Here is a 24,569-nt window from a genome sequence, read left to right on the forward strand (position 1 = left end):
GCCCACATTTCCCGGTATTTTATTCATCCGGGTGCCTCCAAAATGTATCAAGATTTGCGGCAACATTATTGGTGGAGAAGAATGAAAAAGGATATAGTTGCATATGTAGATCGGTGTTTGAATTGTCAGCAAGTTAAGTACGAGTATCAGAGACTCGGTAGTTTGCTTTAGAAGTTAGAAATTCTTGAGTGAAAGTGGGAGCATATCACTATGGATTTTGTTGTTGGACTCCCACGAACTCAGAGAAAGTTTGACACAGTATGGGTCATTGTGGACAGGTTGACCAAGTGAGCACATTTCATTCCAGTAGCAGTTACCTATTCTTCAGAGCGGTTAGCGGAGGTTTATATCCGCAAGATTGTCCGCCTTCACGGTGTGCCCGTGTCTATTATTTCATATCGAGGTACGCAGTTCATCTCGCACTTCTGGAGGGCTGTACAACATGAGTTAGGCACGCGAGTTGAGTTGAGTACAACATTACATCCACAGACAGACGGCCAGTCAGAGCACACTATTCAGATATTGGAAGATATGCTTCGCACTTGCGTTATAGACTTTGGAGGTTCTTGGGATCAGTTCTTGCCACTTGCGAAGTTTGCCTATAATAACAGTTACCAGTCGAGCATTCAGATGGCTCCATATGAAGCATTATATGGGAGGCGATGTCGTTCGCCAGTTGGCTGGTTTGAATCGGTAGAGGCTCGGTTATTGGGTACTGATTTGGTATAGGATGCCTTGGATAAGGTCAAGATTATTCAGGATTGACTTCGCACAGCTCAGTCTAGGAAAAAGAGTTATGCTGACCGTAAAGTTCATGACATTGCATTCATGGCAGGAGAAAGAGTATTGCTCCGGGTTTCACCTATAAAAGGTTTAATGAGATTTGGAAAGAAGGGCAAGTTGAGCCCTAGGTATATCGGACCCTTTGAAACTCTTGAAAGGGTGGGTGAAGTAGCCTACAGGCTTGCACTACCACCTAGTTTATCAGCAGTTCATCCGGTGTTTCATGTATCCATACTCCGAAAATATCATGGTGATCCGTCCCATGCTCAGTCCAATTTAACAAAGATTTAACTTATGAAGAGGAGTCGGTAGCTATTTTAGCCCGGTAGGTCAGACAGTTGAGGTCTAAGAGTTATCCTTCAGTTCGGGTGCAATGGAGAGGTCAACCGGTAGAAGCATCTACCTGGGAGTTCGAGTCGGACATGCGGAGTAGATATCCATACCTTTTCACCAGCTCAGGTAATTTTCTAATTCCGTTCGAGGACGAACGTTTGTTTTAGAGGTGGAGAATGTGATGACCCAATATGTAATCTTTAATTTTAAAATTATTTATGTGTTATAAAACCTCAAATAGCACCATTTAGCTTTTCTCGACTTGCATGCACTGTCCGTATAATTTATCCGGAAAGTTTTTATATAAACAATTGATTAAAATCTGAAAATAGAGCTTTAAAACTCAACTGAGTTGACTTCAGTCAACATTTTGAGTAATCGGACCAGTATCAATGTTTTGATAGTTTCGGTAGGTTCGTATCATGATTTGGGATTTGAGCGTATGCCCGGAATCGAATACGGAGGTCCCTAGCTCGAGTTATCGCTTGTTGTCGAAATTTTAAAGTTTAAAGGAAATTTTAAAGTTTATTGATTAAAATCTGAAAATAGAGCTTTAAAACTCAACTGAGTTGACTTCAGTCAACATTTTGAGTAATCGGACCAGTATCAATATTTTGATAGTTTCGGTAGGTTCGTATCGTGATTTGGGACTTGAGCGTATGCCCGGAATCGAATATGGAGGTCCCTAGCTCGAGTTATCGCTTGTTGTCGAAATTTTAAAGTTTAAAGGTTTAATAAGTTAAGAGATTTGACTAATATGTGACTTTGTTGATACCGGGTTCGTATTTTTGTTCTGGAACCCGAAATAGGCCCATTACTATATTTATGACTTGACTGTTAAATTTGGTAAAAAACGGAGTAAGTTTGACGTGATTAGGTCGTCCGGTTGTTATAATAGAAGTTCTAAAGTTTTCTTGAAGATTTAATTTGGTTTGGTATCCGATTCGTAGTTCTAGGCGCTATTTCAGTGTTTTGATCACGCGAGCAAGTTCATATGATGTTTTTGGACTTATGTGCATGTTTGATTTGGATCCACGAGGGCTCGGGTGAATTTCGGATAGGCTACGGGTGGTTTGGGACTTAGAAAATCTGTTTTTTCGTTAGCTTCAGCTGTTATCTGGTTTTCTACTTCGCATTCGTGAAGGCACTCTCGCGAACGCGAAGAGTGAACTGGGCTGGGTGGGATTTTACCCTACGCGAATGCGAAGGGTTGTACATGAACGCAAAGTGGAGGGGGGGCTGCCATTCGCGAACGCGGACAGTGTATCGCGAACGCGTAGCTTTGTGGACCTGGGGGAGGGGAACTGATTAATACTCTTCGCGAATGCGGCACAAGGCTCACGAACGCGTAGGCTGGTGGGTGTAAGCCTTCGCGAACGCGAAGGGTATCTCGCGAACGTGAAGGCCACTTGGGCTGCTGCACATCGCGAACACGACAGGCCCTTCGCGAACGGGAAGAAGGCATGACGCTAGTGATTAAAACAGACCAAAAACGGGATTTTCCCCATTGTACACAAACCCTCCATTAGAGGTCGGTCTAGGGGCGATTTCAAAGGAGTTTTTCACGATTTCGAACTGGGCAAGTATTTTTTGTCATATAGTGATTATATTTCATAAATCCATGTCTATATTCATCATTTATTTCGGATTTAGATGGAAGAAAATTGTAATTTTTTTTTAAAACTTTCCAAAAACATTTTTTTTGATTTGAAGGTCAATCCGATGTAGGAATTCGATAATTTTTGTATGGTTGAAATCGTGTCGGAACTGGTGTTCGGATTTCGTGAGTTTTTTGGGGATCCGAGATGTGGGTTCCACTGTCAATTTTTAAAATGAATTTCAAATTTTAATCCGGAAAATTAGTAAATTCATATGGAATTAATTCCTACGATTCGTGTTGAGTATGTTGAATTGTTTGTGACTAGATTTGAAGCTTTCGGATACGAATTCGCGAGGCAAAGGTTTATTGGAATCTTGAAATTGGTTGCGAAGCGTGGTAAGTGTCGTGGCTAATCTTAACTTGAGGGAATAGAACCCTTGAATTATTTGTTATGTGAAATTCATGTGAATGATGTATAGGCGAGGTGACGAATGTCTATACGTCGTCAAATTAATTGTTTGCATAATTATTTGAAAATCATAAATTATTTTAAATTATGAATTAATTTTTATATTAATTGTTTCTCTCGTATTCCTTGCTCAATATTATGGCTTGAATCCATGCTATAATTGCTACATGCTTATTTGATTTATGTGACTTAATTGCTACTTGACATTTAGCATACTAATTATTAAATTGCTTATTTCCTTCTTAATTTCCATAATTAATTGTTACTTGTCATCACTTATTTCTAAATATATCATAATTACTGTATGCTTATTGTCTTATAATTTTATATTAATTATTGCATTTATTGAAGAAATTTCTTTTATAAGAATTGGTAAATTATATTATTTGAGGAGCGGGTTGCACGCCGCAATGGAGTTGATTGAAATGAATATAATGGAGGAGCGGGTTACACGCCGCAATAGAATTGATTGAAATGAATATATTGGAGGAGCGGGTTACACGCCGCAACAGAATTGATTGAAAAGATATATTAAGGATCGGACTGCACGCCGCAATAGAAATGAAAATGAATATATTGTGGGATCGGGTTGCACGCCGTAACGAAATTAAATATGAATATATTGTGGGATCGGGTTGCACGCCGCAACGGAAACTAATTGAAATAATAATTGGTTATGATTGCCGAGTTGGCTTCAACTGTTGAATTATGTTACCTGTTTTATTTCTATTATTGTTGTTATTATTATTATTGCGTACAAGTTAATGTAAGTGATATGCCTTAGCCTCGTCACTACTTCGTCGAGGTTAGGCTCGGCACTTACTGGGTACATGGGGTCGGTTGTACTCATACTACACTCTGCACATCTTGTGTAGATAACGAAGTTGGTCCCAGCGGCGTACAATAGATTTGCTCGGATCCAGCTATTCGCAGGAGACTTGAGGTATAACTGCATGGCGTTCGCAGTTCTGAAGTCCCCTTATACTTTATCTTAGCTGTGTGCTTTCTTTCAGACAACTTTATTTTTATTTCAGACCCTTATTTGTATTATTTTAGAAGCTCGTGCACTTGTGACACCAGTTCTGAGATGGTATTTAGACATCGCAATTATTATGGATTATTCACTTTATTTCAGACTTTATTTTCGCATTTGTTTATTTGTTATTAATTAATTTAAAAATTGTTTAAAAATGGCTAATATTATTCTAACATTGGCTTGCCTAGCAAGTGAAATGTTAGGCGCCATCACGGTCAAGAAGGTGGGAATTTCGGGTCGTGACAAGTTGGTATTAGAGCACTAGGTTACATAGGTCTCACGAGTCACGAGCAAGCTTAGTAGAGTCTGAAGGATCGGTACGGAGACGTCTGTACTTATCTCTCAGAGGCTATGAAGTTTAGGAACAATATCACTTCTTTCTTATTCTATCGTGCGATTTTATTCTATCATCGATGATTGAACCATTATGCTCTTATTCTCTCCCAGATGGTGAGAACACATAATACATCTACCAACGGACAGGGACCAGAGCCCCAAGTGGCAACTACGACCAGGGGCAGAGGCCGAGGCCGAGGTCGCGCCAGAGGCCGAGGTAGAGGCAGAGCTCAATCTAGAGCTCGAGCAGCATCACCTGTTGTAAAACCTCAGGTGGATTTGGGAGTGGAGGTTCCAGCTCTTACTGTATCTGTTGGACCAGTTCAGGTCCCAGAAGGGTTCATTGTTACTCAAGTGCTTCAGGTCGCTCTAGTCCATTTGATGAGTCTTATGGAGGGTGTGGCCCAAAATGGTACATTTCCTGTGGCACCATATGTCTCACATGTTGGGGGAGGAGCACAAACTCCCACTACTCCCGCTCCAGGGCAGACAACTCCCCAGTATCAGGCTCCAATAGCCCCTCCAGTTGTGGTAGTTCAACCAGTTGTTGCACACAGGCCGGTGAAAGGCCTACTTTGTCTTTTGAGGCTTTGTTGAGGTTGGACAAGTTTACCAAGCTATTTCAAATCCATTTCAGTGGTACACCTTCTGAGGACCCACATTATTTTCTTGACCGCTGCTATGAAGTATTGCAGAACATGGGGATAGTCGAAAGCAATGGGGTTGATTTTGCTGTGTTTCAGATGACTGGTTCCGCCAAGAGGTGGTGGAAATTATATATTTACTAGACCAGTTGGTTCGCCTGCACTTACTTGGGAGCAGTTCTTACGGCTATTTTCTAGAGAAGTTCCTCCCTATCACATTGAGAGAGGATTACTGCAAGCAGTTTGAGCGTCTCCAGCATGGAAGTATGTCAGTCACTCAGTATGAGACCCGTTTTGTGGATCTAGCCCATCATGCGCTTCTTCCGCTTCCTATCGAGAGAAAGAGGGTGAGGAGGTTCATTGATGGACTCGTTCAGCCTATCAAGCTACAGATGGCTTAGGAGACCGAGAGTGAGATTTCTTTTCAGATGGCTGCTAATGTCGCCAGACGGATCAAGATGGTTCTTTCACATGAGAGAGGGTCAGTGTGAGGTAAAATGCCCCGTCATTCAGGTAATTTCAGAGGTGCCTCATCTGGACACAAGGGTACTTATGGTAGGGGTCATCCTCCCAGGCTATTTTATTCAGCACTTTAGGCATCTCACGATTCTTCAGGGAGTCATGGTCTTATTATGCCTTACTCTGGGCAGCTGACATTTAGTTCACATCCAGCTCCTATCAGTGCACCACCACTCTAGAGTCACTATGGCGGCTATTCGACCTGTTCGGGTCAGCTTCAGCTTCAGCAGCCATGACAACAAGATGGGTATTATGAGTGTGGGAACATTGGTCATATCAGGAGGTATTGCCCTAGGTTGTCGAGCAACACATCTCAGCAGGATTCTCGTGCCATCATACCGGCACCGGTTGCTCCACTGCCCGCCCAGCCAACTAGGGACAAGGGTCAGATAGCTAGAGGTGGAGGTCAGGTTATTAGAGGTGGAGGATAGCCAGTTAGAGGCCGTCCCAGAGATGTAGCTCCGACTGGTGGGGCCCAGCCCTGATTTTATGCCTTTCCAGCTAGGCTTGAGGCCGAGTCATCCGATGCTGTGATCACAAGTATTGTTCCAATTTTCCATAGAGATGCTTCAGTTTTATTTGATCCAAGATCTACTTATTCCTATGTGTCCTCCTACTTTGCTTAATATTTGGTTGTGCCTCGTGATTCTTTGAGTGCTTCTGTGTGTGTTTCCACACCGGTGGCAGATTCTGTTGTGGTAGATCATATCTATCATTCATGTGTAGTTACTATTGGGACTCTTGAGACTAGCATGGATCTGCTATTTCTTGATATGGTAGATTTTGATGCCATCTTGGGTATGAATTAGCTGTCGCCTTATCATGCTATATTGGATTGTCACGCCAAAACGGTGTCCTTAGCCATGCCGGGGTTGCCTCGATTAGAGTGGACAGAGATTCCTGGTCATTCTACCAGCAAGGTTATTTCTTATATGAAGGCTTGGTGTATGGTCGAGAAGGGGTGTCTAGCCTATTCGGCTTATATTCGTGATCCCAGTGCGGATGTTCCTTCTATAGACTCAGTACCAGTTGTTCGTAAATTTCCAGAAGTATTTCCTGCAGATTTGTCGGGGATGCCACCTGACAGAGATATTGACTTTTGTATTGATTTGGCTCCGGATACTCAGCCCATGTTTATTCCACCATACCGTATGGCCCCGCTGGAGTTGAAAGAATGAAGGACAAGTTACAAGACTTTCTTGATCAGGGATTCATTAGACCTAGTGTCTCGCCCTGGGGTGCACCAGTGTTGTTTGTGAAGAAGAAAGACGGTTCAATGCGGATGTGTATAGATTATCGGCAGTTGAACAAGGCTACTATCAAGAACAAGTATCCATTGCCAAAATTGATGACTTATTCGATCAACTTCAAGGTGCCAAGGTATTTTCGAAGATTGACTTGAGGTCTGGCTATCATCAGTTGAAGATTAAGGCATCTGATGTCCCTAAGATAGCTTTTCGGACTCGGTATGGGCATTATGAATTTCTAGTGATGTCATTCGGGTTGACAAATGTCCCAGCAACATTTATGGATTTGATGAACCGAGTGTTCAAGCCCTATCTGGATTCTTTTGTGGTCATATTCATTGATGATATCTTGATTTACTCCAGCAGTCGAGAGGAGCATGAGCAACATCTTCGGAGTGTGCTTCAGACTTTGAAAAATAATCAGTTATATGCCAAATTTTCCAAATGTGAATTTTGGTTAGACTCAGTTCCCTTCTTGGGGCACGTTGTATCGGCAGAAGGCATAAAAGTGAATCCTAAGAAGATTGAGGCAGTTCAGAATTGGCCTAGACTTACTTCAGTTACAGAGATCCGGAGTTTCCTGGGTTTGGCAGGTTATTATCGCTGGTTTGTGGAGGGGTTTTCATCCTTAGCATCCCCACTGACCAAATTGACCCAGAAGGGTGCCCCATTCAGATGGTCAGATGAATGTGAGTTGAGCTTTCAGAAGCTTAAGACTGCTTTGACTACGTCGCCCGTGATGGTATTACCCACAGGTTCAGGATCTTATACGGTGTATTGTGATGCATCTCGCATTGGGCTTGGTGCAGTATTAATGCAAGATGACAGAGTGATTGCATATGCGTCGCGGCAGTTGAAAGTTCATGGGAAAAATTACCCTGTTCATCACTTAGAATTGGCAGCCATTGTTCATGCGCTGAAGATTTGGAGGCATTACCTTTACGGTGTCCCGTGTGAGGTATTTCTTAATCATCGTAGCCTATAATATCTGTTCAAACAAAAAGATCTCAATTTGAGGTAGAAAAGATGGTTGGAACTGTTGAAAGACTGTGATATCACCATTTTGTATCACCCCGGAAAGGCCAATGTGGTGGCCGATGCTTTGAGTAGAAATGCTGTGAGTATGGGCAGCCTTGCGTATATTCCGGTTGGTGAGAGGCCATTAGCTGCCGATGTTCAGACTTTGGCCAATCAATTTGTGAGGTTAGATGTTTCATAGTCCATTCGGATTCTATCTTGCACAGTCGCTCGGTCTTCCTTGTATGAACGTATCAGAGAGTGATAGTATAATGATCCCTATTTGCTTGTCCTTAAGGACACGGTGCGGCATGGTGATGCCAAACAGGTTGCTGTGGGAGATGATGGAGTTTTGCGGATGCAGGGTCGTATATGTGTTCCTAATATGGATTGGCTTCGTGAATTAATTCTTGAAGAGGCCCATAGTTCCCGGTATTTTATTCATCCGGGTGCCGCCAAAATGTATCAAGATTTGCGGCAACATTATTGGTGAAGAAGAATGAAAAAGGATATAGTTACATATGTAGCTCGGTGTTTGAATTGTCAACAAGTTAAGTACGAGTATCAGAGACCCGGTGGTTTGCTTCAGAAGTTAGAAATTCCTGAGTGGAAGTGGGAGCGTATCACTATGGATTTTGTTGTTGGATTCCCACGAACTTAGAGAAAGTTTGACATAGTATGGGTCATTGTGGACAAGTTGACCAAGTCAGCACATTTCATTCCAATAGCAGTTACCTATTCTTCAGAGCGGTTAGCGGAGAGTTATATCCGCAAGATTGTCCGCCTTCATGGTGTGCCCGTGTCTATTATTTCAGATCGGGGTACGCAGTTCACCTCGCACTTCTGGAGGTCTGTACAACGTGAGTTATGTATGCAAGTTGGGTTGAATACATCATTTCAACTGCAGACAGACGGACAGTCAGAGCGCACTACTCAGATATTAGAATATATGCTTCGCACTTGTGTTATCGACTTTGGAGGTTCTTGGGATCAGTTCTTGCCACTTGTGGAGTTTGCCTATAATAACAGTTACCGGTCGAGCATTTATATGGCTCCATATGAAGCATTATACGGGAGGCGATGTCATTCGCCAGTTGGCTGGTTTGAACCGGTAGAGGCTCGATTGTTGGGTACTGATTTGGTACAGGATGCCTTGGATAAGGTCAAGATTATTCAGGATTGACTTCGCACAGCTCAGTCTAGGAAAAAGAGTTATGTCGACCGTAAAGTTCATGACATTGCATTCATGGCAGGAGAAAGAGTATTGCTCCGGGTTTCACCTAAAAAAGGTTTAATGAGATTTGGAAAGAAGGGCAAGTTGAGCCCTAGGTATATCGGACCCTTTGAAACTCTTGAAAGGGTGGGTAAAGTAGCCTACAGGCTTGCACTACCACCTAGTTTATCAGTAGTTCATCCGGTGTTTCAAGTATCTATGCTCCGGAAATATCATGGTGATCCGTCCCATGCTCAGTCCAATTGAACAAAGATTTGACTTATGAAGAAGAGTCGGTAGCTATTTTAGCCCGGCAGGTCTGACAGTTGAGGTCTAAGAGTTATCCTTCAGTTCGGGTGCAATGGAGAGGTCAACCGGTAGAAGCATCTACCTGGGAGTCCGAGTCGCACATGCGGAGTAGATATCCATACCTTTTCACCAGCTCAGGTAATTTTCTAATTCCATTCGAGGACGAACGTTTGTTTTAGAGGTGGAGAATGTGATGAACCAATATGTAATCTTTAATTTTTAATATTATTTATGTGTTATAAAACCTCAAATAGCACCATTTAGCTTTCCTCGACTTGCATGCGATGTACGTATAATTTTCTGGAAAGTTTTTATCTAAAAAAATTGATTAAAATGTGAAAATAGAGCTTTAAAACTCAACTGAGTTGACTTCGGTCAATATTTTGAGCAAACGGACCCGGATCAGTTTTTTGATAGTTTCGGTAGGTCCGTATCGTGATTTGGAACTTGGGCGTATGCCCGAAATCGAATTCGGAGGTCCTTAGCTCGAGTTATCGCTTGTTGTCGAAATTTTGAAGTTTAAACGTTTAATGACTTAAGAGATTTGACTAATGTTTGACTTTGTTGATACCGGGTCCGTATTTTGGTTTTGGAATCCGGAATAGGCCCATTACTATATTTATGACTTGACTGTCAAATTTGGTAAAAAACGGAGTTAGTTTGACGTGATTCGGTCGTCCGGTTGTTAAAATAGAAGTTCTAAAGTTTTCTTGAAGATTTCATTTGGTTTGGTGTCCGATTCATAGTTCTAGGCGCTATTTTAGTGTTTTGATCACGCGAGCAGGTTCGTATGATATTTTTGGACTTGTGTGCATGTTTGGTTTGGATCCGCGAGAGCTCGGGTGAATTTCGGATAGGCTACGGGTGGTTTGGGACTTAGAAAATCTAGTTTTTCATTAGCTTCAGCTGTCATCTGGTTTCCTTCTTTGTGTTCGTGAAAGCACTCTCGCGAATGCGAAGAGTGAACTGGGCTGGGTGGGATTTTACCCTATGCGAATGCGACACAAGGCTCGCGAATGCGTAGGCTGGTGGGTGTAAGCCTTCGCGAACGCGACGGGTATCTCGTGAACATGAAGGCCACTTGGGCTGCTGCACATCGCGAACGCGACAGGCCCTTCGCGAACGTGAAGAAGGCCCGGGGGGATTTTCCCCATTATTCACAAACCCTCCATTAGAGGTCGGTCTAGGGGCGATTTCAAAGGAGTTTTTCACGATTTCAAACTGAGTAAGTGTTCTTTATCATATAGTGATTATATTTCATAAATCTATGTCTATATTCATCATTTATTTTGGATTTAGATGGAAGAAAATTGTAATTTTTGTAAAACTTTCCAAAAATAAATTTTTTGATTTGAAGGTCAATCCGATGTCGGAATTCGATAATTTTTGTATGATTGAAATCGTGTTGGAACGGGTGTTCGGATTTCGTGATTTTTTCGGGATCCGAGATGTGGGTCCCACTGTCGATTTTTAAAATGAATTTCGGATTTTAATCCGAAAAATTAGTAAATTCATATGTAATTAATTCCTACGATTCGTGTTGAGTATATTGAATTGTTTGTGACTAGATTTGAAACTTTCAGACACGAATTTGCGAGATAAAGGTTTATTGGAATCTTGAAATTGGTTGCGAAGCGTGGTAAGTGTCGTGGCTAACCTTGACTTGAGGGAATAGAACCCTTGAATTATTTGTTATGTGAAATTCATATGAACGACGTATAGGCGAGGTGACGAGTGTCTATACGTCGTCAAATTAATTGTTTGCATAATTATTTGAAAATCATAAATTATTTTAAATCATGAATTAATTTTTATATTAATTGTTTCTCTCATATTCCTTGCTCAATATTATGCCTTGAATCTATGCTATAATTGCTACATGCTTATTTGATTTGTGTGACATAATTTCTACTTGACATTTAGCATACTAATTTTTAAATTGTCTATTTCCTCCTTAATTTTTACAATTAATTGTTACTTATCATCACTTATTTCTAAATACATCATAATTACTGTATGCTTGTTGTCTTATAATTTCATATTAATTATTGCATTTATTGAATTTCTTTTTAAAATAAGAATTGGTAAATTATATTATTTGAGGAGCGGGTTGCACGCCGCAACAAAGTTGATTGAAATGAATATATTGGAGTAGTGGGTTACATGCCGCAACATAATTGATTTAAATGAATATATTGTAGAAGCGGTTGCACGCCGCAACAGAATTGATTGAAAAGATATATTGAGGATCGAGTTGCATGCCGCAACATAAATGAAAATGAATATATTGTGGGATCGGGTTGCACGTCGCAACAGAATTGAATATGAATATATTGTGGGATCGAGTTGCACGCCGCAACGGAAACTGATTGAAATAATAATTGGTTATGATTGCCGAGTTGGCTTCAACTGTTGAATTATGTTACCTGTTTTATTTCTATTATTATTGTTATTATTATTATTGCGTACCTGGGGGAGGGGAATTGATCAATACTCTTCGCGAACGCGTAGGCTGGTGGGTGTAAGCCTTCGCGAACACGAAGGGTATCTCGCGAACGCGAAGGCCACTTGGGCTGCTGTACATCGCGAAAGCGACAGGCCCTTCGCGAACGCGAAGAAGGCCTGACGCCAGTGATTAAAACAGACCAAAAACGGGATTTTTCCCATTTTTCACAAACCCTCCATTAGAGGTCGGTCTAGGGGCGATTTCAAAGGAGTTTTTTACGATTTTGAACTAGGGAAGTGTTCTTTATCATATAGTGATTATATTTCATAAATCCATGTCTATATTCATCATTTATTTTGGATTTAGATGGAAGAAAATTGTAATTTTTTTTTAAACTTTCCAAAAACAAAATTTTTGATTTGAAGGTCAATCCGATGTCGGAATTCGATAATTTTTGTATGGTTGAAATCGTGTCGAAACGGGTGTTCGGATTTCGTGAGTTTTTCGGGGATCTGAGACGTGGGTTTCACTGTCAATTTTTAAAATGAATATCGGATTTTAATCCGAAAAATTAGTAAATTCATATGGAATTAATTCCTACGATTCGTGTTGAGTATATTGAATTATTTGTGACTAGATTTGAAACTTTCGGACACGAATTCGCGAGGCAAAGGTTTATTAGAATCTTGAAATTGGTTGCGAAGCATGGTAAGTGTCGTGACTAACCTTGAATTGAGAGAATAGAACCCTTGAATTATTTGTTATGTGAAATTCATGTGAACGATGTATAGGCGAGGTGACGAGTGTCTATACGTCATCAAATTAATTGTTTGCATAATTATTTGTAAATTATAAGTTATTTTAAATCATGAATTAATTTTTATATTAATTGTTTTTCTCATATTCTTTGCTCAATATTATGGCTTGAATCCATGCTATAATTGCTACATGCTTATTTGATTTATGTGACTTAATAGCTACTTGACATTTAGCATACTAATTATTAAATTGCTTATTTCCTTCTTAATTTCCATAATTAATTGTTACTTGTCATCACTTATTTCTAAATACATCATAATTACTGTATGCTTGTTGTCTTATAATTTTATATTAATTATTGCATTTATTGAAGAAATTTCTTTTATAAGAATTAGTAAATTATATTATTTGAGGAGCGGGTTGCACGCCGCAACGGAGTTGATTGAAATGAATATAATGGAGGAGCGGGTTACACGCCGCAACAGAATTGATTGAAATGAATATATTGAAGGAGCGGGTTGCACGCCGCAACAGAATTGATTGAAAAGATATATTAAGGATCGGACTGCACGCTGCAATAGAAATGAAAATGAATATATTGTGGGATCGAGTTGCACGCCGCAGCGAAATTAAATATGAATATATTGTGGGATCGGGTTGCACGCCGCAACGGAAACTAATTGAAATAATAATTGGTTATGACTGCCGAGTTGGCTTCATTTGTTGAATTGTGTTACCTGTTTTATTTCTATTATTGTTGTTATTATTATTATTCTGTACAGGTTAATGTAAGTGACATGCCTTAGCCTCGTCACTACTTCATCGAGGTTAGGCTCGGTACTTACTGGGTACATGGGGTCGGTTGTACTCATACTACACTCTGCAGATCTTGTGCAGATACTGGAGTTTGTCCCAACGACGTATAGTAGATTTTCTCGGATTCAGCTATTCGCAGGAGACTTGAGGTATAACTACATGGCGTTCGCAGTTCTGAAGTCTCCTTATACTTTATCTTAGCTGTGTGCTTTCTTTCTAACAACTTTATTTTTATTTCAGACCCTTATTTGTATTTTTCTAGAAGCTCGTGCACTTGTGACATCAGTTCTGGGATGGTATTTAGACATCGCTATTATTATGGATTATTCACTTTATTTCAGACTTTATTTCCTCATTTGTTTCTTTGTTATTAATTAATTTAAAAATTATTTAAAAATGGCTAATATTATTCTAACATTGGCTTGCCTAGCAAGTGAAATGTTAGGCGCCATTACGGTTCCGAAGGTGGGAATTTCGGGTCGGGACAATAGGGGTGTGTGTGTAATATTCCAACATTTACGAAACCTCTTGCACCCAACAAACTCTGTATCTTCTTCTTCTTCCATTGTTTGGAATTTCTTACTGGTTTTAGTGATTCTCGCTGCTTCTAACATTTCCTTGTTCGAACATCTTCCCTTGATCAACATGTCTAAGGTATCCTCTGTTTCTGGTATGGAAATTGATCCTACCCCTTTGGCGGTACTTATACCCCTCCACGCTGATAGGGTTTCTATCGCCATAGAGGAAGAGAACATTCCTACGGTGGAGGATAATCCCTCGTAGTGAGAAAGTCAGGTCTGATTTCTCGAAGGCGCCCGAAGGTGAACTTGAAATCTCAGAATCAATGATGGGAGGGGTCGATCTGACCGAGTTTATTGAAAAATTCAATATCCCTGCCCACATCGATCCGATCCCAGCAGGGCGCGACGTGGTGCAAATCCACCGCCCTGGATATTATGCATTTTATGCGTATCCTTTCCAGGTCAGTTATACTGTCCCCCTTCTCCCATTGGCGGAGGAATTTTGCCGCTATTACGGTGTCTGTCCAGCCCAACTCTCTCAGTACATATATAAGCTTATCAGGATGCTCTCAAAATTTGCTGAGCTGACCGGAGTCGAGGTCACACTCCGCCATCTGATGCATATTTTCACCCCTAGCTTTATAGGGGGACGATGTTGTATCTTCATCACCGAGGAAGTAAATGCTTGGTGGTGAAGATGGACGATAAATCGAATCGTTAATTCTAGCTCAACTACTTCTTCATCAGAACTGGGGACTTGGTAGCCAACTCGGACGGCTTTCCTGAGACCTGGAATCGCGCTCATAAGTACTCGTCTTTTGTGAAAAGTACTTGATTTGTTTGTTTCTGGTCGTGGGTTCTAACATTCTCTCTTCCTTGTACAACCAAAGCCGCGCCTCTTCCTTTGGTCGAAGACATTTTCGATAGGGTTGGCCAGATTCTGCCTCACACGATGGGGATTCGTGAGTGGCCGGGCTTTCTCAAGAGGTTCGGGCATGCTTCTTCCTTGGTCGGTGAGTTTGTCTATTATTTTTAGTTCTCTTTTGACCACGTGGTTGCTTGCACGCTATGGTTCATTATTGGTGGTGATGAAACTTTTGAGGGTCTTCAAGGAGGCCGAGGGCTCCTCCTCCTACGTTTCTCAAGAGGAAAGCCGCTTCTTCTTTGGAGTCTATTCCTGCTGTGACCGAGGCTAGGCCTGCTCAGTCTTCTGCTTCTATTCGTTCTTCCACTGCGGCCAAGCCTTCTCGTTCGTCGACCATACCTATTGTTGCTTTCGTACCGTCTTCTTCTGCGCTCGCGGATACATTAACAATGGAGCTTCCGACTTCTCCTTTGCTTCATCTGGTAGAAGAGGACGAGGAAGAGGAATCGTCGCCGAGTGATGGTAGTTTGGTTCCCCGCAAGAGGAGATCGGTGGATGTCGGCAAAGGGGTTATCCAAGTGGTGGGTTTAGTGATGAGCGATTTTGTCATATGAGAAACGACGACCATAGAGCTTGAAGATGACACCGAGTTATTTCCCGTGGTTCTGCCATCGACTGAAGCCGCAGAGGGTATGCCTCTTCCTGAAACCATGATAGAAGCTGAAGGGTCGTCAACGAGAGTCCCTGATAACTTGCGGCGGGATGAGCCATCGGCCTCGCGACCGGCCGAGGATCCTTATTCGATGGCCGACATTAAAGGAAAGTGTGTAGCCGAGGATGGTTATGAGACGGGCTCTGATGTAGACGTACTATTGCGATCCCCATGGATCGAGATTTGTTGGTTGACACGAAGGACGTGGTCTCTTCTTTTGGTCCCCTATGTTCTGATGTGGAGGGTAAAACCCTTGAAAAACTGAAGGATGCTACCTTATCTAGGAGCATAGCCGGCCTCGCTCTTAGGGTAAGCTTTTTAATCCCTCTCATTTTTGTTTGTCGAGCTCAAAGTTTGTTTCGTTCTTACTCTTCGTTTTCTTTTTCTCTTTCTTTTTGACTGTGATTTTGGAAATTGAAAGCGCCCGAAGAGAGGAGAGGCGTAAATCTATTTTCTGAAGATGGAGAGAAAATACCGTGAGTACCGCGGTAAGTATCGCGAGATTTGTAGGCGATTTGGCGAAGGCGTCAACTTTCGAGCTCTCAGAGATGAGCTGAAGGAAAAAGATGACGAGCTGGTGAAGGTCATTGAAAAATGCAGTGTTCTCGAGGGGTCTCTAAGGGACAAAGAGGAGGAGCTGGAGGTTAGTAGAGGGGTCGAGGCCCAGTGCGGCGATCTCCAAGCCCAAGTCCTCTAGTTGCGCGCTGAGCTCGAGGAGTTTGAATTGAAAGCCGATGCTTTAAGGGACGAGGTCGCTGAGAAGGCAGCAGATCTCGAGAAGGCGGAGTTAGCTCAGTTGGGGGTTATGAGGAAGATTGAGGCTTTGGATATTGTCATCCGTGTTCTCCAAGCCGAGCAAGAAAATGCCTTGGAGACGGCCAGACTTAGAGAAGAGCGGCTTGATGAACGAATTGGAGAATTATAGAAAGAGGCTTCTGGCCTTTGTGATCGGGTCGCCGCTCTGGAGGCCGAGAAAGCACAATTATTGGCTCGACCATCATCTTCCTGTGTTTCTAACTTCCCTGATGTTCCTCAAGATTTATACGAGGAGTGGGTTCATGCCGAGGCCCAGCTGGATATATTCAGAGATTTGATGAAGGCAGGAACCGTTTCAGAAGCCGTCCTCGAGGATGCTCGTGTTAAGGCACGTGGAGCTCGGGTCACATGTGGTTATGATCCTGCTAAACTGGAGGCCGGTGACAACAAGTAGGATGCGGGCATGGATCGGATTGAAGAGGACGCCTGGTATGAAGATGAGTATCCTGATGGCGATGGTGATGGCGAAGGGGCGGACGACAACAGTCTAAGCGACCAGGCCGATGATGCGTCTAGGCCAGGCGACGATTAGCAGCTTTTATTTTCCTTCTTTTGTGTTGCCACAGACTTGTGCGATTTTTGGTAGACATCTTCTCAAGCCTTTGTAAAATATATTCTAAGTATGAAATACAAGTTTCGTTATTTGTACCCGATCCTTTTTTCTTCTGTTTGGGTTTGTATGCTTTTTGATTTTGTTGCTTAGTTGCCTTGGTTTTCTTGGTAGTAATAATCTAGTTCGAGTGGGGTCGAACGAGGTCGAAACAAACTTAGGTTTGATCATGGTCGGGGGCCAGTGGACGTTAGTTCGAACGAGGTCGAACATATCATATGTTTGTTTATGGTCGAGGGCCAATTAGGTATTGATTCGAACGAGGTCGAATGTAACCTATATTTAGTTATGGCCTAGGGCCGATTTGGTATTGATTCGAACGAGGTCGAATGTAACCTATGCTTAGTTATGGCCGAGGGCCGATTAGGTGTTGATTCAAACGAGGTCGAATGTAACCTATGCTTAGTTATGGCCGAGGGCCAATTAGATGTTGATTCGAACGAGGTCGAATGTAACCTATGCTTAGTTGTGGCTGAGGGCCGATTAGGTGTTGATTCGAACGAGGTCGAATGTAACCTATTCTTAATTATGGCCGAGTGCCGATTAGGTGTTGATTCGAATGAGGTCGAAAGTAACCTATGCTTAGAGAGAACAGAAATAAACTTAATGTATTTGTGCTTTGTTCATACACTTGGAGATATTTACATATTTTCCGGGCACTGGCTGGCATTTCAGTCCCAGTCCTAGTCTATCTAGTCCCTTCATTGGTCGACCTGGAAAAGTATTGAGAGGTCGAGCAATGAACTAGCCGTCCAGTGCCTTCGTTTGTGCACACTTCAATCTTGAAGTGTTCCCTTCGTCGTCTCGTTAAAAACCTCCTCGAGAAAACCTAATTGGGACAAAATTCAAGTGAGGGAAAAAAAGTACGACTTTGGGAGGGGGGAGGGGGGGGAGGGCGCTTCATCTTTTAGAAGTTGAAGTACTTGAGGTGTGTAATATTCCAGTTGTTTGGTAGTCGCTTTCCTTCCATCGTTTCTAGTTGGAATGACCCTTTGTTCGCTGTTGCCGTGATTTTGTACGGGCCGTCCCAATTCGTTCCTAGTTTGCCTTACCGTGGGTCTTTGCTCGCTTGTGTTTTAGCTTTAAGCGCATAGTCCTCGACTTTGAGTGGCCTGATCTTTGTCTTTTTGTTATAATAGCGGTCTGCTTGTTGCTTTTGGGCGACCATTCTTACGTAGGCCATATCTCTTCGTTCCTCGACTTTGTCGAGCTCCTGCCTTCTGCTGTCGTCGTTTCGGGGTCTGCTTTCATGGGAGTACCTTAGACTTGGCTCCCCGACCTCGACTGGTATTACTGTATCAATCCTATAGACTAATGAGTATGGTGTCTCTCCTGTGCTCATCTTTGGCGTTGTTCTGTAGGCCCAGAGTACTTTTGGTAATATTTCCGGCCACAATCCTTTGGCGTCTTCGAGTTTATTCTTCATGATATTCAGTATCGACTTATTGGAGGATTCCTCTTGCCCGTTGCCCGCAGGGTGGTATGGCGTTGAGAGTATTCTTTTGATGTGCCATTTTTCAAAAAACTCAGCGACCTTTTTTCCCGCAAACTGAGGTCCGTTGTCGTACCTTAGTCATGTTCGCGTATTTGGGCGAATGCTCCTGCTTCTACCCATTTGGAGAAATAGTCAGTTAAATGAAATCGTATATCACCTCGTCCTGCCTGGAGGGGGACCCACAATGTCCATTCCCCATTTGATGAACGGTCAAGGGGAAGTTACTGAGTGTAGGTGTTCGCCTGCTTGGTGGATCATTGGGCATACTTCTGGCATTGCTCGCATTTTCTCACGAAATCCGCGGCCTCCTTTTTCATGGTGGGCCAGTAATACCCTACCCGTATGAGGCATCTGACCAAAGCTCGATTATCGGAGTGAGATCCACAGTGGCCTTCATATACTTCTTCAAGGACGCGCCGCGTCTGATTTGGGCCTAAGCATTTCGCCAGAGGGCCGCTATATGTCCTCTTGTACATGTCGTTGTGAATGATGCTGTATCTTTCTGCTTGCATTCACAGCTTCTTGGCCCTTTTTTTTATCATTAGGGAGTACACCATCCTGCAAATATGTAACAATACAATTGCGCCAGTCCCAAGTCAGGTTTATGGTTCTTACCTCGATTTGATCTATCGATGAGTTGAGGAGGTGGACCACATTTCTTTCTCCGGTTGTGATGTTTTTGGTGGCTATGACTAGTTTGGCGAGGCCATTCACCTCAGTGTTCTGTGCTCGGGGGATCTGGTCGAGTTGACATTGGTCAAACTCGGGTAGAAGCTTGCAGATTTCAGTCTGGTACTTTTGTAACCTTTGCTCCTTGATTTGGAAAGTCCCTGTGACTTGGTTGACCACGAGTTGAGAATCGCAGCACAGTTTTAGCTGCTTCGCCCCATGTTTGAGTATTAGTCTTAGTCCTGCAATTACAGCCTCATACTCGGCCTCGTTGTTAGTCATGTCCATGCATCTTATGTACTGGCGAATCACTTCGCCTGTTGGGACTTCGAGTACGAGTCCCAGCCCAGATCCCGACCCGTTAGACGCGCCATCAGTGTATAGGATCCAGAGGTCTTGTGTTTGGTGAGAAGCGTGGACGACTTCTTTTTCGACTTCGGGCATTATTCTTGCACTGAAGTCGGCGACAGTCTGCGAGGACCTGTGACTTTATCGCCGTTCGCGCCCGATATATAATATCGTGCTCGCTCAGTTCGATGGCCCATTTGGCCAACCTGTCCGATAGCTCGGGTTTATGCAAAATGCTTCTTAAGGGGAAAGTCGTGACGACCGAGATGTGGTGGCATTTGAAATATGGTTGTTGACAATAAAATTGCGTCAAGAAAATAATCGAGATCGAAAAATATTGCAACAATCGTAGTATTTGATTTCAAGTAATTTATGTGTTACAATCTCTATGATTCCTCTGATTCTACTTTTTCAATATAAATTCAAGGGCCTTTGAGCTTGATCTTGAATTTGAATTTGATTTATCCGTCGCGAACACTTTCATTATTGCCGCGAATTGTATCACGAACAAGTAGCCTTGATCTTGAACGCCTTGTATTTAATTTGACTTCGTTCTAGATCTTGAATACTTGAAATTTGTGTTGAAGTGCTTGAATGCTTGAACACTTGCAGTTTGCAGAGAATTGCGGCCTTTGATCCACGAGCTCCCTTGTGTCTTCTTGTTATAACTTCTGATGTCCTTTTCTGAGTTATGAAGACCCTTATTTATAGTTGTAGGAGGGAAGAGTTGTGATGAGAACAAACTCTTTCCGAACAATTAGATTGCGGTGTGATAAGGCCGCATTTGATTTGCGAGAACATGCCACTTGCACACGTGGCGCGATTTCATTGACCTTTTAATTTGACATGGTACGCCTTGTCATTTTGACACGTGGCATGATCCCATTGGCTCTTCTGTTTAACTTGGCGTGCCACGTCATTTGACACGTGGCACCAAACTGGGCCTCTAGGAAGATGGCATATTGTGCCTAATGAAGTGGGCTCATCATTTGTAGCCCAACTAAATGGACTAGCCCAATAGATAAGGATTTATTTATTTAATCCATATATTTTGAACTTATAATTAATCCAATTATATTAGCCCAATAAATTTATTTGAACTAATATATCTTGAATTTAAAATTTAGTCCAAATTATTTTATGAATTTAATTTCAATAAAATTTATATGCCTACAAATGCCCCTACTTCAAGATTTGTCCGGTGTAGACTTGTCGAGCTTTGAAGACAAAACTTGAAGTATATAAAAAGCAATTATTACACTTCATTGATTGATTTCTTATAAATGCTCAGTCGATCTCCTCACGTGTAGTTGTAACTTAAGAAGAATGGAACTTATGAAGATGTTAGCCTTCTGTATAACTTCACGTGACTGTCTCACTAATAAACTTAGTGTCACCTTTCTTTGATCAATTATTTAATATTGATAAAGGATAAGCCTCCCAATACACATAGGACAATTCTTTTGTATTTTACTTGGACTCTTTATAGATCCTATTAGAAGTTAAAAGCTACGGTAGGTATTACTTGGATAATGGTTTGTCCAACTCCAAATGTGTTGGAAAATTTTTTCACCGCAAGTAGCTTTTCCAATTGAATTAGGATAACAATCTTAACAAAATGACAGATGCTTCCTCATTTGTATTTACTTACTGTTGCTATGTTTTACTAAGAGATCTACCCGTGTTATTAGCATGTTATCGTGCTCATTCTGGTGGTGTCCTTGTGAGCTACGTAACAGATCTGATAAGCAAATGGTTGACCGATTGTCACTCAAGATAATCATGTTTGAATCTGAAAAGGCAGAGGCACTACCAAGCTGTTCAACTCTGCAAAAATAGAGTGAGACATACTACAGGATAATGCTATTCATATTCCAAAGGCCTATCCAAAACACAACCACCTGTCACACATGGGATCCGGCTGTTTAACTACAACATTATCCAGGTTTTAATTTCAAGATGACTGATAAGGCTGCAACATGGGTTTATTCATGCAACATTGGGAAGTTCAGAATAGTAAATTGGAAGGTTTCATTCATATCATTCAAAGGGAAATTTAAAGAAGTTACATTACTGGAGCTCAAAATGCTTAGGTTCAATAGCATGGGTTGAACCTATGCACTACCTGCTGTGGTATCATTTCCTAGTGGTATTAGCATCGTACTTTGCTCATTCTGGGAATGGTATTTCATCAGATAGGAACGTGCTGGCCAGTTGCATAACCAGCAACTGTTACACTAATTTTTCAAATATGTTCTTGTCTATATTTTCAGCTGCAGCACTTGGTTTCGGAACTAATAGTATTCTGATGGTGCAGAATTTTTAAAAATTCTTCTTGCTTGGACTTTCACAATTCAGCATCCTCTACGCTACAGTTTTAACGACACTCTCATTGTTGTGGTGTGGCAAAATTGTATTTATTGATGCCTTCTTTACTGTGCAAAAATTGGTGGCTGGTGAGAGCTTTGTAGGTGCTACTTCGGAGTTTTTGCAAGTGGTGTGTGGATACATATGGTAGATCTTTCGTAATAACTAGTTTACAGCTACGCAACATTACACATGTAATACGTAGACTTTGTATTTTCTTTATTTGCTATTCTTGTAACAATTGAACCCATTGGGGCATTTTAATGTAATATAGGTACTAGGCAACATGCCTAATGCCATATTTGCTTTAAAAAGAATGAACTAGGAATAGAATACCTAGTCCTTCTTCAGCATTGATAACCACCAATCCCACATCAATATTAACTCTTCAACACCCGTCTTTGGAAGCTCTATAAATAACGACGTGATTTTCATTCAATTGGCATCAGTTGTAACATTCATAAGCTACGGTTAGGGAGCACTCACGGCTAAGGTAAATTCTTTCTTTTGTTCTACGCTTTCTTTTGTTCTTTTTTTTTTTTTAGGCTAAGAAAAGAAGAGTCGTTGAGTGCCAAGTTGACGAGCAATTCCATGACGTCCCATAGAAAGATAAATCCATCACAGCATGTAGATGTCAAATCCTCAACAACATATAGAAGGCTAAATTCCTCGCAACATATAGGACAAATACATCACAATACATAGATGACAAATCCATATCGCCATATAGACGGACAAATCCACATCACCATATAGACGGACAAATCCACATCACCATATAGACGGACAAATCAACATCACCATATAGACGGACAAATCCACATCACCATATAGACGGACAAATCAACATCACCATATAGACTGACAAATCCACATCACTATATAGACGGACAAATCCATATCACCATATAGACGGACAAATCCACATCACTATATAGACGTACAAATCCGTATCACCATATAGACAGACAAATCCATATCATCATATAAATGGACGAATCCACATCACTATATAGACAGACAAGTCTGTATCACCATATAGACGGACAGATCCACATCACCGTATAGACGGACAAATCTATATCACCATATAGACGGACAAATTCACATCACCGTATAGATGGACAATTCCACACCACTATATAGACGGACAAATTCATATCACCGTATAGACGGACAAATCTATATCACCATATAGACGAACAAATCCACATCAGTATATAGACAAATAAATCCATAAAGAGGTCAACTTAGGGTGCAAAGGAACTTAAACGTCCAACTTAAGATTGGAGAGTTATAATTCCTTTTAAGGACAAACCCACGAAGAGGCCAACTTAAGGTGCAAAGGGACTTAAATATCCACCTTAAGATTTGGAAGACTAGAAAACTTCACCTCGAAGACTTGGTGGACTTGACGACATCGACTTGAACATTTTGCGAACTTTGAAGATTTGGCGGACTTTGCATACTTCAACTTGAAGACCAACAAACTTGAGGATTTGATGGACTTGAAGATTCAACAGACTTTGACGCTTCAACCTGAAGAGTGGTGGACTTTAAAACTTCAACTTGAAAAATTAGCAGATTTGAAGACTTCAACTTGAAGACTTGGAGGGCTTAAACAATTCAACTTGAAGACCGGCAAATTTGAGGACTTCAACTTGAAGACCGACGGACTAGAAGACTTCAACTTGAAGATTCGGAGGGCTTAAATATTTCAACTTGAAGAGCAACGACCTTGAAGATCAGCGGACTTAATGATTTGGCAAACATGAAGATATAGCGATCCCTGAACTTTAGTGCAAATACTTGGTAGCCTCCTAAGAGACTATAATCGTCCCATTGAAGACACTGGTTTACCATGGAGGATTGCCCCATATAAGTCATATGAGATCCAAAGTTCAACAGAATAATGATATTTCAACCCGATTTTTAAGTGTTGGTTGAATGAATTACTTCCACCATACTTCATTTGGACAACGATTGGGGCAATATGTATCTTTTGAACTTATGCGACAGAACTAAGAATGAAACTCTAAGCTACCTATGTACCTCGGTGAAGATGATCAAGTCATACCGTAGTTCAAAATGGGTGATTATTTTTTTTATTTTTTTATTTTTTATGTCCTAACTTTTGCCTAGGCCGCCTCTTTCGAGGTTTTCAACCTAGCGGACTTTTTTTTGGGGTCGTACACAATTTATACTATTGCGGGCCAGGAGTGTAGGAACATGGAGTTTAGGCTCGTACGTCAAGGAGCATAGTAACTTGAAGATAGCTCAAATTTTAAGAGCATCACAACTTGAAGTTCGGCTTGAATTTGAAGAGCTTTGCGACTTGAAGTCTTTGATCGATTTTGGAGAGCTTTCGACTTGAGTCTTTGCTTGAATTTGAAAAGCTTTGTGACTTGACATGTTTGCTTGACTTTGAAGAGTTTTTTTTTACTTGAGTCTTTGCTCAAATTTGAAGATCTTTGCAACTTGAACACTTTGCTCGAATTTGAAGAGCTTTACAACTTGAACACTTTGGTCGAATTTGAAGATCTTTAAAATCTTAAAGATTTAGTTCAAATTTGGGGAGTTTCGTGACATATAATATAGGCTCATGTGCCAAGAAGCATTATAACCTGCAGTTTAGGCTC

General features: G+C 41.5%; 1 protein-coding gene across 1 annotated transcript; it reads right to left on the bottom strand.

Moving 5' to 3' along the window:
- Positions 1 to 19,002: 19,002 nt before the first annotated feature.
- LOC138902087 (uncharacterized) lies at positions 19,003 to 19,659 on the bottom strand. The gene is made up of 2 exons (XM_070189898.1): positions 19,261 to 19,659; positions 19,003 to 19,104 (listed from the first exon to the last, which is right to left on the bottom strand). Exons 1-2 carry the CDS (start codon positions 19,657 to 19,659, stop codon positions 19,003 to 19,005), a joined length of 501 nt encoding a protein of 166 aa, XP_070045999.1.
- Between the last annotated feature and the right edge of the window lie 4,910 nt (positions 19,660 to 24,569).

Source organism: Nicotiana tomentosiformis, chromosome 11 (genome assembly GCF_000390325.3).
Source record: "Nicotiana tomentosiformis chromosome 11, ASM39032v3, whole genome shotgun sequence".
In the NCBI taxonomy this organism is placed as follows: Eukaryota; Viridiplantae; Streptophyta; class Magnoliopsida; order Solanales; family Solanaceae; genus Nicotiana; species Nicotiana tomentosiformis.

Bases quoted from the DNA above. Each gene is read 5' to 3' on its own strand.
- LOC138902087 (XM_070189898.1), bottom strand. From the start codon at position 19,659: ATGCCCGAAGTCGAAAAAGAAGTCGTCCACGCTTCTCACCAAACACAA. The intron at 19,105-19,260 runs GTGAATGGCCTC...ACATATTTGCAG, and splicing joins CCCGAGCACAGAACACTGAG to GATGGTGTACTCCCTAATGA.